General features: G+C 38.0%; 1 protein-coding gene across 1 annotated transcript; it reads right to left on the bottom strand.

Annotated features, from left to right (window-relative positions):
- Positions 1–1,927: 1,927 nt before the first annotated feature.
- Positions 1,928–2,657, bottom strand: LOC121255232. Its single transcript, XM_041155508.1, has 2 exons — positions 2,535–2,657; positions 1,928–2,404 (listed from the first exon to the last, which is right to left on the bottom strand). Exons 1-2 carry the CDS (start codon positions 2,655–2,657, stop codon positions 1,928–1,930), a joined length of 600 nt encoding a protein of 199 aa, XP_041011442.1.
- Positions 2,658–10,828: the final 8,171 nt, after the last annotated feature.

Raw genomic sequence — 10,828 nt, 5'->3', positions numbered from 1 at the left:
TAGGAAAAGAAGTGCAAAGCTCCTAGCAAAAATGGACAACAAATGGGGCACAATGATACATGGAAGCCATGCATACTGCCAGTGAGGGTGGCCTATCAAAATGCGGAGGTGCTTTGTGAGGAGTTTCAACTGGACACCAAGAGACTCATGATGAGGCATGCATAAGACAGTGAGCTACAATTGCGCACAATTTGTGTGATTCCATCCTCACTGAAAATTGTGTGACTGTCCATTTTTTTAGCCGGTCTCGACTACTGCTCACCCCTAGGTGTACTGACTGTGATTCCGTCCAAAGGTACCCGGCTGTGATTCTATCTGGCCCTCTCTACTTCGCCTCACCCTCTAGCTATTTGTTACAAACATACCTGCTGTGACTGTCCCTCAGGTAACAATCTAACGTCGGACCGGAATAGGAGGTTATTCTGACGGCTAGTTAAACAACAGAAGCTGGAGATTGAAAAAAATTTCCAACAGAGAGAAAATCTGATATTAGCTAACGAAAAATAAATCTATCCTCTATTCCGAAGTCCACAAGCCAGGCTTAAATAGCTAACGAAAAATGACAAAACTGTAATTATGGCCAAACAATAGAAATACGGAATAAGATAACCATGACTAAAATTTAGCCTAAGGATATGGAATAAAATCGTTACTAAAGAGAAACATTCCCATAAAAGAAAATTAACCAAAAATGAAAGAGTTGACAAAAATTGACTCTTCGGAGGTAAAAATAGGTGATTTGGGGTTGACAAAGGGCCCACCAGGTGAAGCATTGTAACCAAGACGTGCGTGCCAAAAATAGCTTTTCGAATTGGGGTCATATGCATGATTCTGATATCTGTAGCCAAAATTATAGTTAAAATACGGATATCATCCATTTCTTCTCGCCCAACCAAGAGATAAGTCTCCTAGCCCCAAATCTACTGCTTCTCACCCAAATCCTTATCTCTTCCCTCCAATTTTGTGTTGGTCTACCTTCTCAAAGTAGTCCAGTACTTTTAACATTGCAGCTGTCAGCTACGTCATATCGGCCTCGAATTAGGACTCAGATCCCCCTGCATCAGCCTCCCTAGGTTGGAAAGCACTCGCCGTCGAGTTCACGCCATCTTCGACAAAGTAGGGGCTGAGGTGTTTGACGTTAAACACATCCAAAGTTCTCATATGACTAGGAAGACATAGTCTATATGCACTGTCATTGATCTTTTAGAGAACAGCACAAGGTCCAATCTTCCTATCCTTCAACAAGATCTCCAACATCAAATAGTACCTGGCGGCTACAATTGTCGATGTGAACCTTGTACATTGCATTGCTCACCTGAATTGCTTGTTTGACTTGGTAGTGTACTTCCCGAAGGTGCTCTGCCATCTCCTCGGCCTTGACGTTTAGGCAACCAATCCGTGGTACAGGAACCAGATCAAGAATGCCCGGCGAATTCTGACCATTGACAACTTTAAATGAACTCAACCGAGTAGTTCAGTTCTTGGATCGGTTATAAGCAAAATCTGACTGCGATAAGGCGAGGTCCCACTGTTTTGACTTAGTACCTGTCAAACTTCTCAAGAGGTTGCCCAAACTTCGATTCACCATCTCGGTTTGCCCGTCCATTAGGGGGTGGTAGGCACTACTAAAGTTTAGCTTTGTTACGAACTTTTTCCACAAACTCTTCCAGAAATTACTCATAAACTTTGCATCCCAGTCTGAGGTGATAGACCAAGGAAGACCATGCAGGCAAGCAATCTCCTTGAAATAAAGTTGGGTGATTCGGGTGGCGTCCATTGTCTTTCTTCAAGCTACAAAATGGGCAATCTTAGAATATCGGTCGACCACGATGAAGATTGAATCTATGGCGAGTTGGGTCCTAGGTAAGCCTAAGACAAAATCCATACTGACATCAAGCCACGGACCATCAGGTACAGGTAATGGAGTTTAAAGGCCACCATTAATGAGGGTTCCCTTTGCTCTCTGGCACACAAAACATCTCGCCACGTATCGTGCCAAGTCACTGGTCAACTTGGGCCAGTAGTCTTTTCTCGCCCAAAGTGCCCCTCGCCATTCGATTTTTGTATAATGTGCTCTCTCAAGAAACAGTCTGGGATACACAATTGTTGGTGATGGAATAAAAATCCACCATGCAAAAGAAAAACCACTTCGCCTTCCCTCAGTTACTTCCTTAAAAATCTTTCCAATGGATGGATCTCCGGTGTACAAATCCCTAAAAGTGTCAAAGCCCGCCACTCTAGTACTAACGGTGGTGAGGAGTGCCACTCGTCGGCTCAAAGCATCTGCAACCCTGGTCAAGCTCTTTGATTGGTGCCTCAGCAAGAACGTGAACTCTTGCAGATAGGCGACCCACTTGGCATGTTGTATACTCAGCTTGTGTTGCTCGTTGATGTACTTCAATGCCTAATATCAGTAATCAGAATGAACTCCTTATGTACCAAATAATGTCGCCAATGTTTCAAGGACTGCATAACGGTATAAAACTCCAAGTCGTACGTGGAGTAGTTTTTCTTCGATCCTGATAGTTTCTCACTGAAAAATGCACAAGTCGTCCTTCTTGACTAAGGACGCCGCCAATACCCACTCTGGAAGCATTGCAATTCAGCTCGAAGATCTTTTCAAAATCAGGGAGTGCCAGAACTAGTGCTTCAATCATCTTCTACTTGACCAGTAGGAAACTGGTCTCTACTTCCTCGAACGAGTGGAATGTCCACCCTTTCAAGAAATCTGTGATGGGCGTGATTAAAGTGTTGAAATTGTGGATGAATCGTCGATAAAAGGAGGCCGGCCAATCCATGGAAGCTCTGTGCATCGTGTAGGGTCTTGGGAGTTGGCCAGTCTAAAATGGCTTCCACTTTGGATTGATCTACGTGGACACCATCTATAGAGATGACAAAGCCAAGGAATGCAATAGAAGTGGTGAAAATGGAGCACTTTTTCTTGTTGATGAACAGACACTCCTTTCATAATGTCTCGAAAACATCTCTGAGATGTTCTACATGCGCCTCCCACGTTGGACTGTAGATGAAGATATCATCGAAGTAGACGACGACAAACTTTCCTATAAACAGCCGCAGTACCTGATGCACAAATCTCATAAATGTACTGGGTGCGTTGGATAGCCCAAAGGGCATGACCAACCACTCATAGAGACCGTGTTGCATCTTGAATGCCATCTTCCACTTGTCGCTAGGGCGTATTCGGATATGGTGATACCCGCTTTTAAGATCAATTTTGGAAACAATCTTAAAGCCTGACAACTAATCCAACATGTCATCCAAGTTAGGAATTGGGAATTTGTACTTCAAGGTGATTTTGTTAATGGCTCTGCTGTCCACGAACATGTGCCATGAACCATCTTTCTTCGGTACCAAGAGGGCAGGAACTGCACATGGGCTCATACTCTCACAAATGTAGTCCTTCTCTAACAATTTCAGCACTTGGTACGACAATTCTTCTAATTCCTTGGGGTTAAGGCGATGTGCTGCCTTGTTGGGTAAACTAGATCCTGGCACCAAGTCAATATAGTGTTGTATATCTCATGGGTGGAAGGCCAGGGGAAGGTCTTTTGACATTAGATCTACAAACTCAGATAGTATCTTCTGAACTTCTGGCAGTATCTCATGGTTCATCTCACCATGGTCGTCACATTCTTTCTTTCCTTCTCCAAGAATCTAGCTTTTGATAAAAGAGCGTTTCCCTTTTTTCCCTCAGGGGCAGAAGCAGCTCCCTCCCTACAGGGTGCTAAGGTGACCTTCTTCCCTTTAACGCTAAAGGAATAGGTGTTTTTACGCCCATTGTGAATCACGCTTTGATCATACTGCCACGACCTGCCTAGCAATAAATGGCAAGCATCCATGGATACCATATCACACCACTCGTTGTCAAAATACTTTCGACCAATCAAAAAGGAGACCAAACATCATTGGTCCATGGTGACTTCATTGCCCTTCTTCAGCCACGACAGCTTGTATGGCTTTGGGTGCTGGGCTATCTTGAGTTGCAGCTTTTGAACTGCTTCCTCGGAGACCACGTTCTCACAAATACCACTATCTATGATCAGTTTGCACACCTTCTTAGAAATAGTGCAGGTAGTGTGAAAGATATTAGTTCTCAACTAGTCTTCGCCCAGCTCCCCCTTCGGAGTTAGTAAACTCTTCTTGACGACAAGGGTCTCATTACCATCTCCATGCAAGACATCCCCTTCCTCACCACCTTCGTCATAGATTGGTTCACCCATGCTCAACATCCTTTGTGTCATCCACATTGATCAGGAGGTTTTTCCCCTTCTGGGTGGTAGACTTTCTGCATTCTATCGCCTAGTTTGCTATTTCTCCACGACTAGAGCATGTTTATAGGTTTCAGAAACGTCTAGAGAGAGTGGAGGTTGAGGACGTCTTGTAAGGGTTGCCGCAAACCACCCAAATAACGTGCTACCAATTGCTTCAGTTTGAAAAAGATCATCACGGGCCACCAACTAATAGAACTCCCCGATGTACTCATCAACGAATTTCATTCCCTGCCTCAGCGTGTGAAGTTGCTAAAGCAAGGTCTGAATATATCTGAAGGGTAAAAAATGACCCTTCGTCTTTTTCTTCATCTTCTCCCAGTAGCCAATCTTGGCTTTACCATGTCGCTCTCTAGATCGATTCAACTTCTCCCACCGTCATACAATCTGGGACATCCTTGTATTCAAAGATACATTCCACTTTGTACAACCAATTGATAAAGCCCTCCGCCTATAGAGTACCAGAAAATTTCAATAAATCCACTCTGAAGCCTAGGTCTCCACCTCTCTCCTCCCTACCACCGTACTCTCAGAAAGAGCATGATTATGATACGGGTTCTCAAAACTGGATTCAAACTCTTGATCATAAGTTTGACCTTCCAAGTTTTACGCCTCTAGACACTGGGATAATTCTACTATTTGCCTCTACAAATCTGCAATCATTGTGTTCTGTACATTATGATCACATGGAGAGACTTCCTCATTCAGAACCTGTCCACATAGACCACGACCTCTACCACCAGTCATGAAAAGTGACGATAATTCACCCCAGGAAAACGCTCAAGCTCTGATGTCAGCTAACGCTGAATCAGAATAGGAGGTTATTCTGACGACTAGTTAAACAATGGAAGCCAGAGATTGAGATTAAGAAAAATCGTAAACAGATAGAAACTCTGAGATTAGGATTTTACTATAAAATAAATCAATCCTCCCTTCTGAAGCCCAAAAGTCGGGCTTAAATAGCTAATGAAAAATGCCAAAACTGTAATTATAGCCAAACAATAGAAATATGAAATAAGATAACTATGACTAAAATCTAGCCTAACAAAATAAAATCTTTATTAAAGATAAACATTACCATAAAAGAAAATTAACCAAAAATGAAAGAGTTAACTAAAATTGACGCTTCGGAGGTAAAAATAGTTGATTTTGGTATCAATAAGGGGCCCACTAGGCAAAGCATTGTGACCAAAATATGTGCACTGAAGAGAGCTTTCCGGATTGGGGTCATCTGCCCGATTCTAACACCTGTAGCCAAAGTTATAGTTAAAATACGGATGTTGTCCATTTCTCCTCGCCCAACCAAGAGCTAAGTCTCCTCATCCCAATTTTGCCGCTTCTCATCCAAATCCTTATCTCTTTCTGCCAGTTTTGTGTTGGTCTACATTTTCAAAGTAATCCAGTGCTTTTAATAACGTCGTATTTGTCAGTTGAGCTTCATCGGCTTCAAATTCAGACTCGAATCCCCTCGCATAACAATCCCATTGGAGTTTGGTTATATTGTTTGGAGTAGATGAGCTGATCTTTTTTTTTTTTGCAAAGTCAAAAAGGAAAAAAATATCCTTTCTTGGTAGCCAAGCCATAGCATCGTTTCTTGGTAGCCATAGCATCGTTTTTGTTCCTTGTAATAATTCTCCATAGTTGTTTATCGTTTGTTTTCCATTCTTACTATCTTGCTAATTTTCTTTGCGTAAAAAAGAGGGTATTAAAAAGTTGTGTTCCTTGAAACAATTTTCTTTGTACTTTATGCCATAGCATTTTACAATAATTTGTGTTCCTTGCAATTTCAAATGGAGGAGCTAGGGTAGTTTTAAATTTTTATTATAACACATATATTTGATTGTTCCTTTGACATGCTGCAAAAACAAACATGCGTAATTGGGGTTGGCTTCAATGCTTATGCTTATTTTTTGGTTTTAGACTTTTTCTTTAGATATATTCTTGGATTTGATGGTTTGCTATTTGTTGTTTCCTTGGTTATAGACTTTTTCTATTTGATGGTTTTCTTTATATATGTTCGTGGGTTTGATGGTTTGATTGGTAGTAGTTATTGAACTTCTTTGTTTTCATGCTTCAATGCATATGCTTATGTTGGCTTCAATGCTTACGCTTATGTTTATTATTTGATTTGCAAATAGTACCCATTCGGAGCAGTAGTTATTGGGTTTGATCGTTTGCTGTTATTATACTTGGATTTTTCGGGCTCATGACTTTAGAGCTCATATATTTGCATGCAAACCAAACAGAATAGCAATGTGCTTTTATGAATAGCAAGTGCTTCTAGGGCCACTTTTGACCACATGGAGACTACTCATATTTTCAGCAAGTGCTTGTATGAATACAAATATGCTTTTAAAGATTATATATTTCCTTTATGTGTATCAAACACATTTCAGTACTTGCTAATATTCAACGAACATTTTTACTAATGGTTACTTAGGAAACTCCTCCACTGGAGTTGGCATGGATTCCGACATAGAGCTCAAATAACGAGTGTGTTGATGTAATACCTGATAATGATGAAGATAAAAATGACACCATTGAAGAACCTAAGGTCAAAATGTCATTTTCATTTGAGGAAGGCGTTTGGTCTTACTATATGAAGTATGCTAAGCATACGGGATTTGGGGCGCATAGAAAGAATTCTAGACAAGGAGAAGATGGGAAGATCAGATGGTTTACATCGGTATCTACGCGACAAGGCACATAAAAAACTCAAGCTACTGATGTTCTCAAGCCAAGACAAATAGAGAAGAAAGAGTGTAAGGCTAGGATTAATGTGGTTTTAAATGATAAACGTGGCTTTGGGTGCCAACATACTTTAAAGACACATTTTGGGCTGTAATGTCAGCTACACAATTGAGTGAAAGCATAAATGCATTTTTTTATGACTACATTAACTCCAGAACCACACTAAAACAATTTGTAAATCAATACGATTCAACCCTTAGGAAAAAGGTGGAGAATGAAGCTCTTGCTGACTTTGCATCGTTTAACACTGAGATTACTTGCGTCAATCACTATCTTATTGGGAAGCAGTTTCAAAAAGCATACACAATTGCAAAGTTCAAAGAAAAATGAATTTTGAAGATTTTTATATTTGAGTTTTTGGGATGAAAGGGTGTAACAGCCTGCTCTCTCACGATTAAGAATAAAGTCAATTTTAAAATTTCTCGGAAGCCGGAGTGCTACTATTGTCCTTCATTTTAAAATATTTTCTTATAATTGTGTCAGATACAAAGATTTCATATAATAAATACAATCATTCTTTAATAACAATACTAAAATCATAAATGAGAGAGCGATAAAGCATTTATTAAAACTTCTCAAAGTCCATGCCATAAAAATCATAACTTAAAATGTTTGTACATGATCTAGGCCACTGTCACGCTTCCCCAAATTAAGTCCTATCATGTAGCTCTACCTTCAGAAATATTCTGATCTGGAGTGGTTCAAAAACATAAAACAACAAAAATAAGTCGATAACTGGGTAAGAAACTCATCATAACATAAACATACTTAACATAAAGTTTTTCATAAAATATTTCATGCTGAGAATTAAAATCATGATCATTCATACGTATGTTTAAGACATGCATGACTTATCTTGGCTTATCTAACTTATCTTGCTTATCATACTGGCCCACACACTTAATCTTGTGTGCAAGGTTGTACACTGACTCCATATCCCGCAACTGTAAAGGGAGTCGCTAATAGTATTCTAATATACTATGGTGGACCACGCTTAGGTCCGTGGCTTGCACGTCTACCCATAAATCGCATAGATATCATGCATCTAAATGGTTATCTTATTAACTGCTCTGAGCTTATATTACACTTGATCTTATGAAAGAGTACGTGACTTATGCAATGTGAGATGCATAATACATACATACTATAATATGCGGAATGAAATATGATGAATGAAGCGCTTGCAAATATCATGACATGCGTGGTACATAAATATTGGCTTTCAATGAACTGGCTTTACAAATAATATATATAACTAGATAACGTATACTAATCCTAATTTATGATCAAACTACTTATCTCGTCGTGTTGTTTCCTAAAGTTTTAGACATAAAATTGATCACGGTACAATGGAGGGATGACGGTGGTTGTGAGTAGGACGAAGGAAGAGACGATGGTGGCCTTGGCATGTTTCATGGTGGGAGAGATGAGGTTGCGGCATGCTAAAGATAAAAAGAGAGCTAAAAACAAAAAACATAGGCTTGAAGAGGCACGTACAGTGCATAGGATTCTATTTATAGGATTTTATACCATGCAAGTAATGGTATGTGTTCGGTTTAGGAATTTTAAGGTGAAGAAGATTCTAGAATTGTAATCCTAGTTTGTTTAAATTAAAAACATACTCTAGTAGTTTAATAAATATAGGATTGAGAGTGACTGAGATTGTGTAGAGAACATCAATCGGTTATGATTTTATATTGAAATAAATTTCTAATATCCGATCTTTAAATTCTAAAATGACTCTAACTCATTTAATAAATAATAAATGGGATTTAATCTAGATATTGAGCCTAATTAAAACTCCTAATCAACCTCAATAATTTATTGCTCGTGGGCTTATTTAATATGATCCATTAAATATAATTTAGGCCCAATGAAAATTATCAATATGCTAACCTTAGAATTATTGGGCCGGGTCATTACAGAGGGTGCAAAATATATAACATACATAGTTGCCAATGAGATTAAAGTGATGAATTTATAAAACATGCAAATTTCACTATCTCGCCTGATAAAGATTCCCTGGAGGTTAAATGCAGTTGCAAGTTGTTTAACTACAATGTGTTCGATTGCGTTGTAGTCTAAAATTGTAGTTAGCTTTGTGGTGCACTTATTGGTTTGCTGTTATTTGTCTAAAATTACAATCTGAAGCATTGTATTCTAAAATTGTAGTTAGCTTTGTGGTGCACTGATTGGTTTGCTATTATTTGTCTAAAGTTGTAGTTTGAAGCATTGTATGCTAACTTATATTTATATAATATAATTAATGCACTTTGAATAATAACCAAGTCAAATGACCTCAAACATCAGTAACCATGGATAGTACCTTGGTAGAGTATGTTATGGGCAACATGTCATTGATCCTGAAAAAAAGAAGCCCCCAGCTGGTAGAAAATAAGAAGGGAAAAAAATTTATTATGGCCCTTCAACTCGTCAAACTGATAATATAATCCCAAACTTAGGCAACTAGATGGTAGTGGACCCCTTGTGCTGATATATAAAGATCTCCTTGTGCTGATATGTTCCTACATATTTACATTTTGTACTAATTATAGTTGCTAATCTTTTTCTACATTCTGCTTAGATCGTTTTCTGTTATTTGGATATAATAGTTGCTATTATTATACTTGGGTTTGCTGTTATTATACTTGGGTTTGCTGCTATTATAGGTTATTGGGTCCGAGACATTAATATTTTGTTTCTTTATGAATAGCAATGTTTGAGTCACTTAGTGGCAATAGCTCAAGCTCAGGAAATCAAGAGTTAAGTACCTAATATGTTATTCATGTGTATGGAGCAAAATGAGGGACGGTGATTTTTTAGATGCCAAAACTATATGATAAAACTTTGTATCATTATCCTCTATTTCATGTTTGCGTAGTCTTCTTTGTCAATATGAACTGTTCAATTTTGCAAGCTGGGGCATGCTTGCAGATTTTACTATTGGTATGATTCTGAAATACCAATATATGCCTAAAATATAATCAAACGATTACAATAATCGATTAATAAATCAAAAAGTGATTTCGAAAAGATACAAGCAATAATAAGCATCGAAACCACTCGACATCAACTTGAAATAGCGGAAGAGAGGTGCAAGAGAAAGTAGAGAAGATTAGTTACGTTCTAACAATTTCGTTGTTCTAATTATTTATTTATTTTGGTCTATTTCTATCCACTTGTTGGTTCAAAGGAAAATGTTAGTCATTTCACGCTGTAATAGCTGTTATGGATTGATGCAAGTTGATAATGTAATGCAACTGTCTTTTTGTGATGCATCTATAAAAGACAAGTTTGTGACTTGTATTAGAGAAGTTTGTAATGTGATTTGTAATCTGATATACTTATCAATAAAAAGAGAAATTGTAATCTGATATACTCTTTTTCAGTAAATGTTCCACAAATGATATTTTCAGCAATTGCTCTGGTATTTAATCTGATATTTTCAGCATCTCCTCTAGCCATATAATGGGTGGCTCTACGGCCACAGCTCCCGCTGGAGGCTTCCACTGGTATTTTTTTTTTTTTTTTATATGTATTGTTTTAATACTTTTTAATATTTAAAAAAAATAAAATTAAAAATATTATTAAAAAAATAATTTTTTATTTATTAAGTAAAAAAAATTAAAATATAAAATCCCAACAATAGCTACTAGCAATAGCTCGTGAAATATGTAAACGATGTGTAATCGCTTTAAAAAAAATAGAGTCTATTATTAAAAAATTAATTTTTTTAAGTAAATTTTATATTTTATTCATTTTTTTTAAAATGATTATGCGGTGATTGC

This window comes from Juglans microcarpa x Juglans regia, chromosome 3D (assembly GCF_004785595.1).
Source record: "Juglans microcarpa x Juglans regia isolate MS1-56 chromosome 3D, Jm3101_v1.0, whole genome shotgun sequence".
Classification (NCBI taxonomy): domain Eukaryota; kingdom Viridiplantae; phylum Streptophyta; class Magnoliopsida; order Fagales; family Juglandaceae; genus Juglans; species Juglans microcarpa x Juglans regia.
Note: the sequence above shows the minus strand (reverse complement) of the source record. Positions and strands in the feature narration are given on the sequence as shown.

Bases quoted from the DNA above. Each gene is read 5' to 3' on its own strand.
- LOC121255232 (XM_041155508.1), bottom strand. From the start codon at position 2,657: ATGATTGAAGCACTAGTTCTGGCACTCCCTGATTTTGAAAAGATCTTC. The intron at 2,405-2,534 runs GTGAGAAACTAT...TACTGATATTAG, and splicing joins GACGACTTGTGCATTTTTCA to GCATTGAAGTACATCAACGA.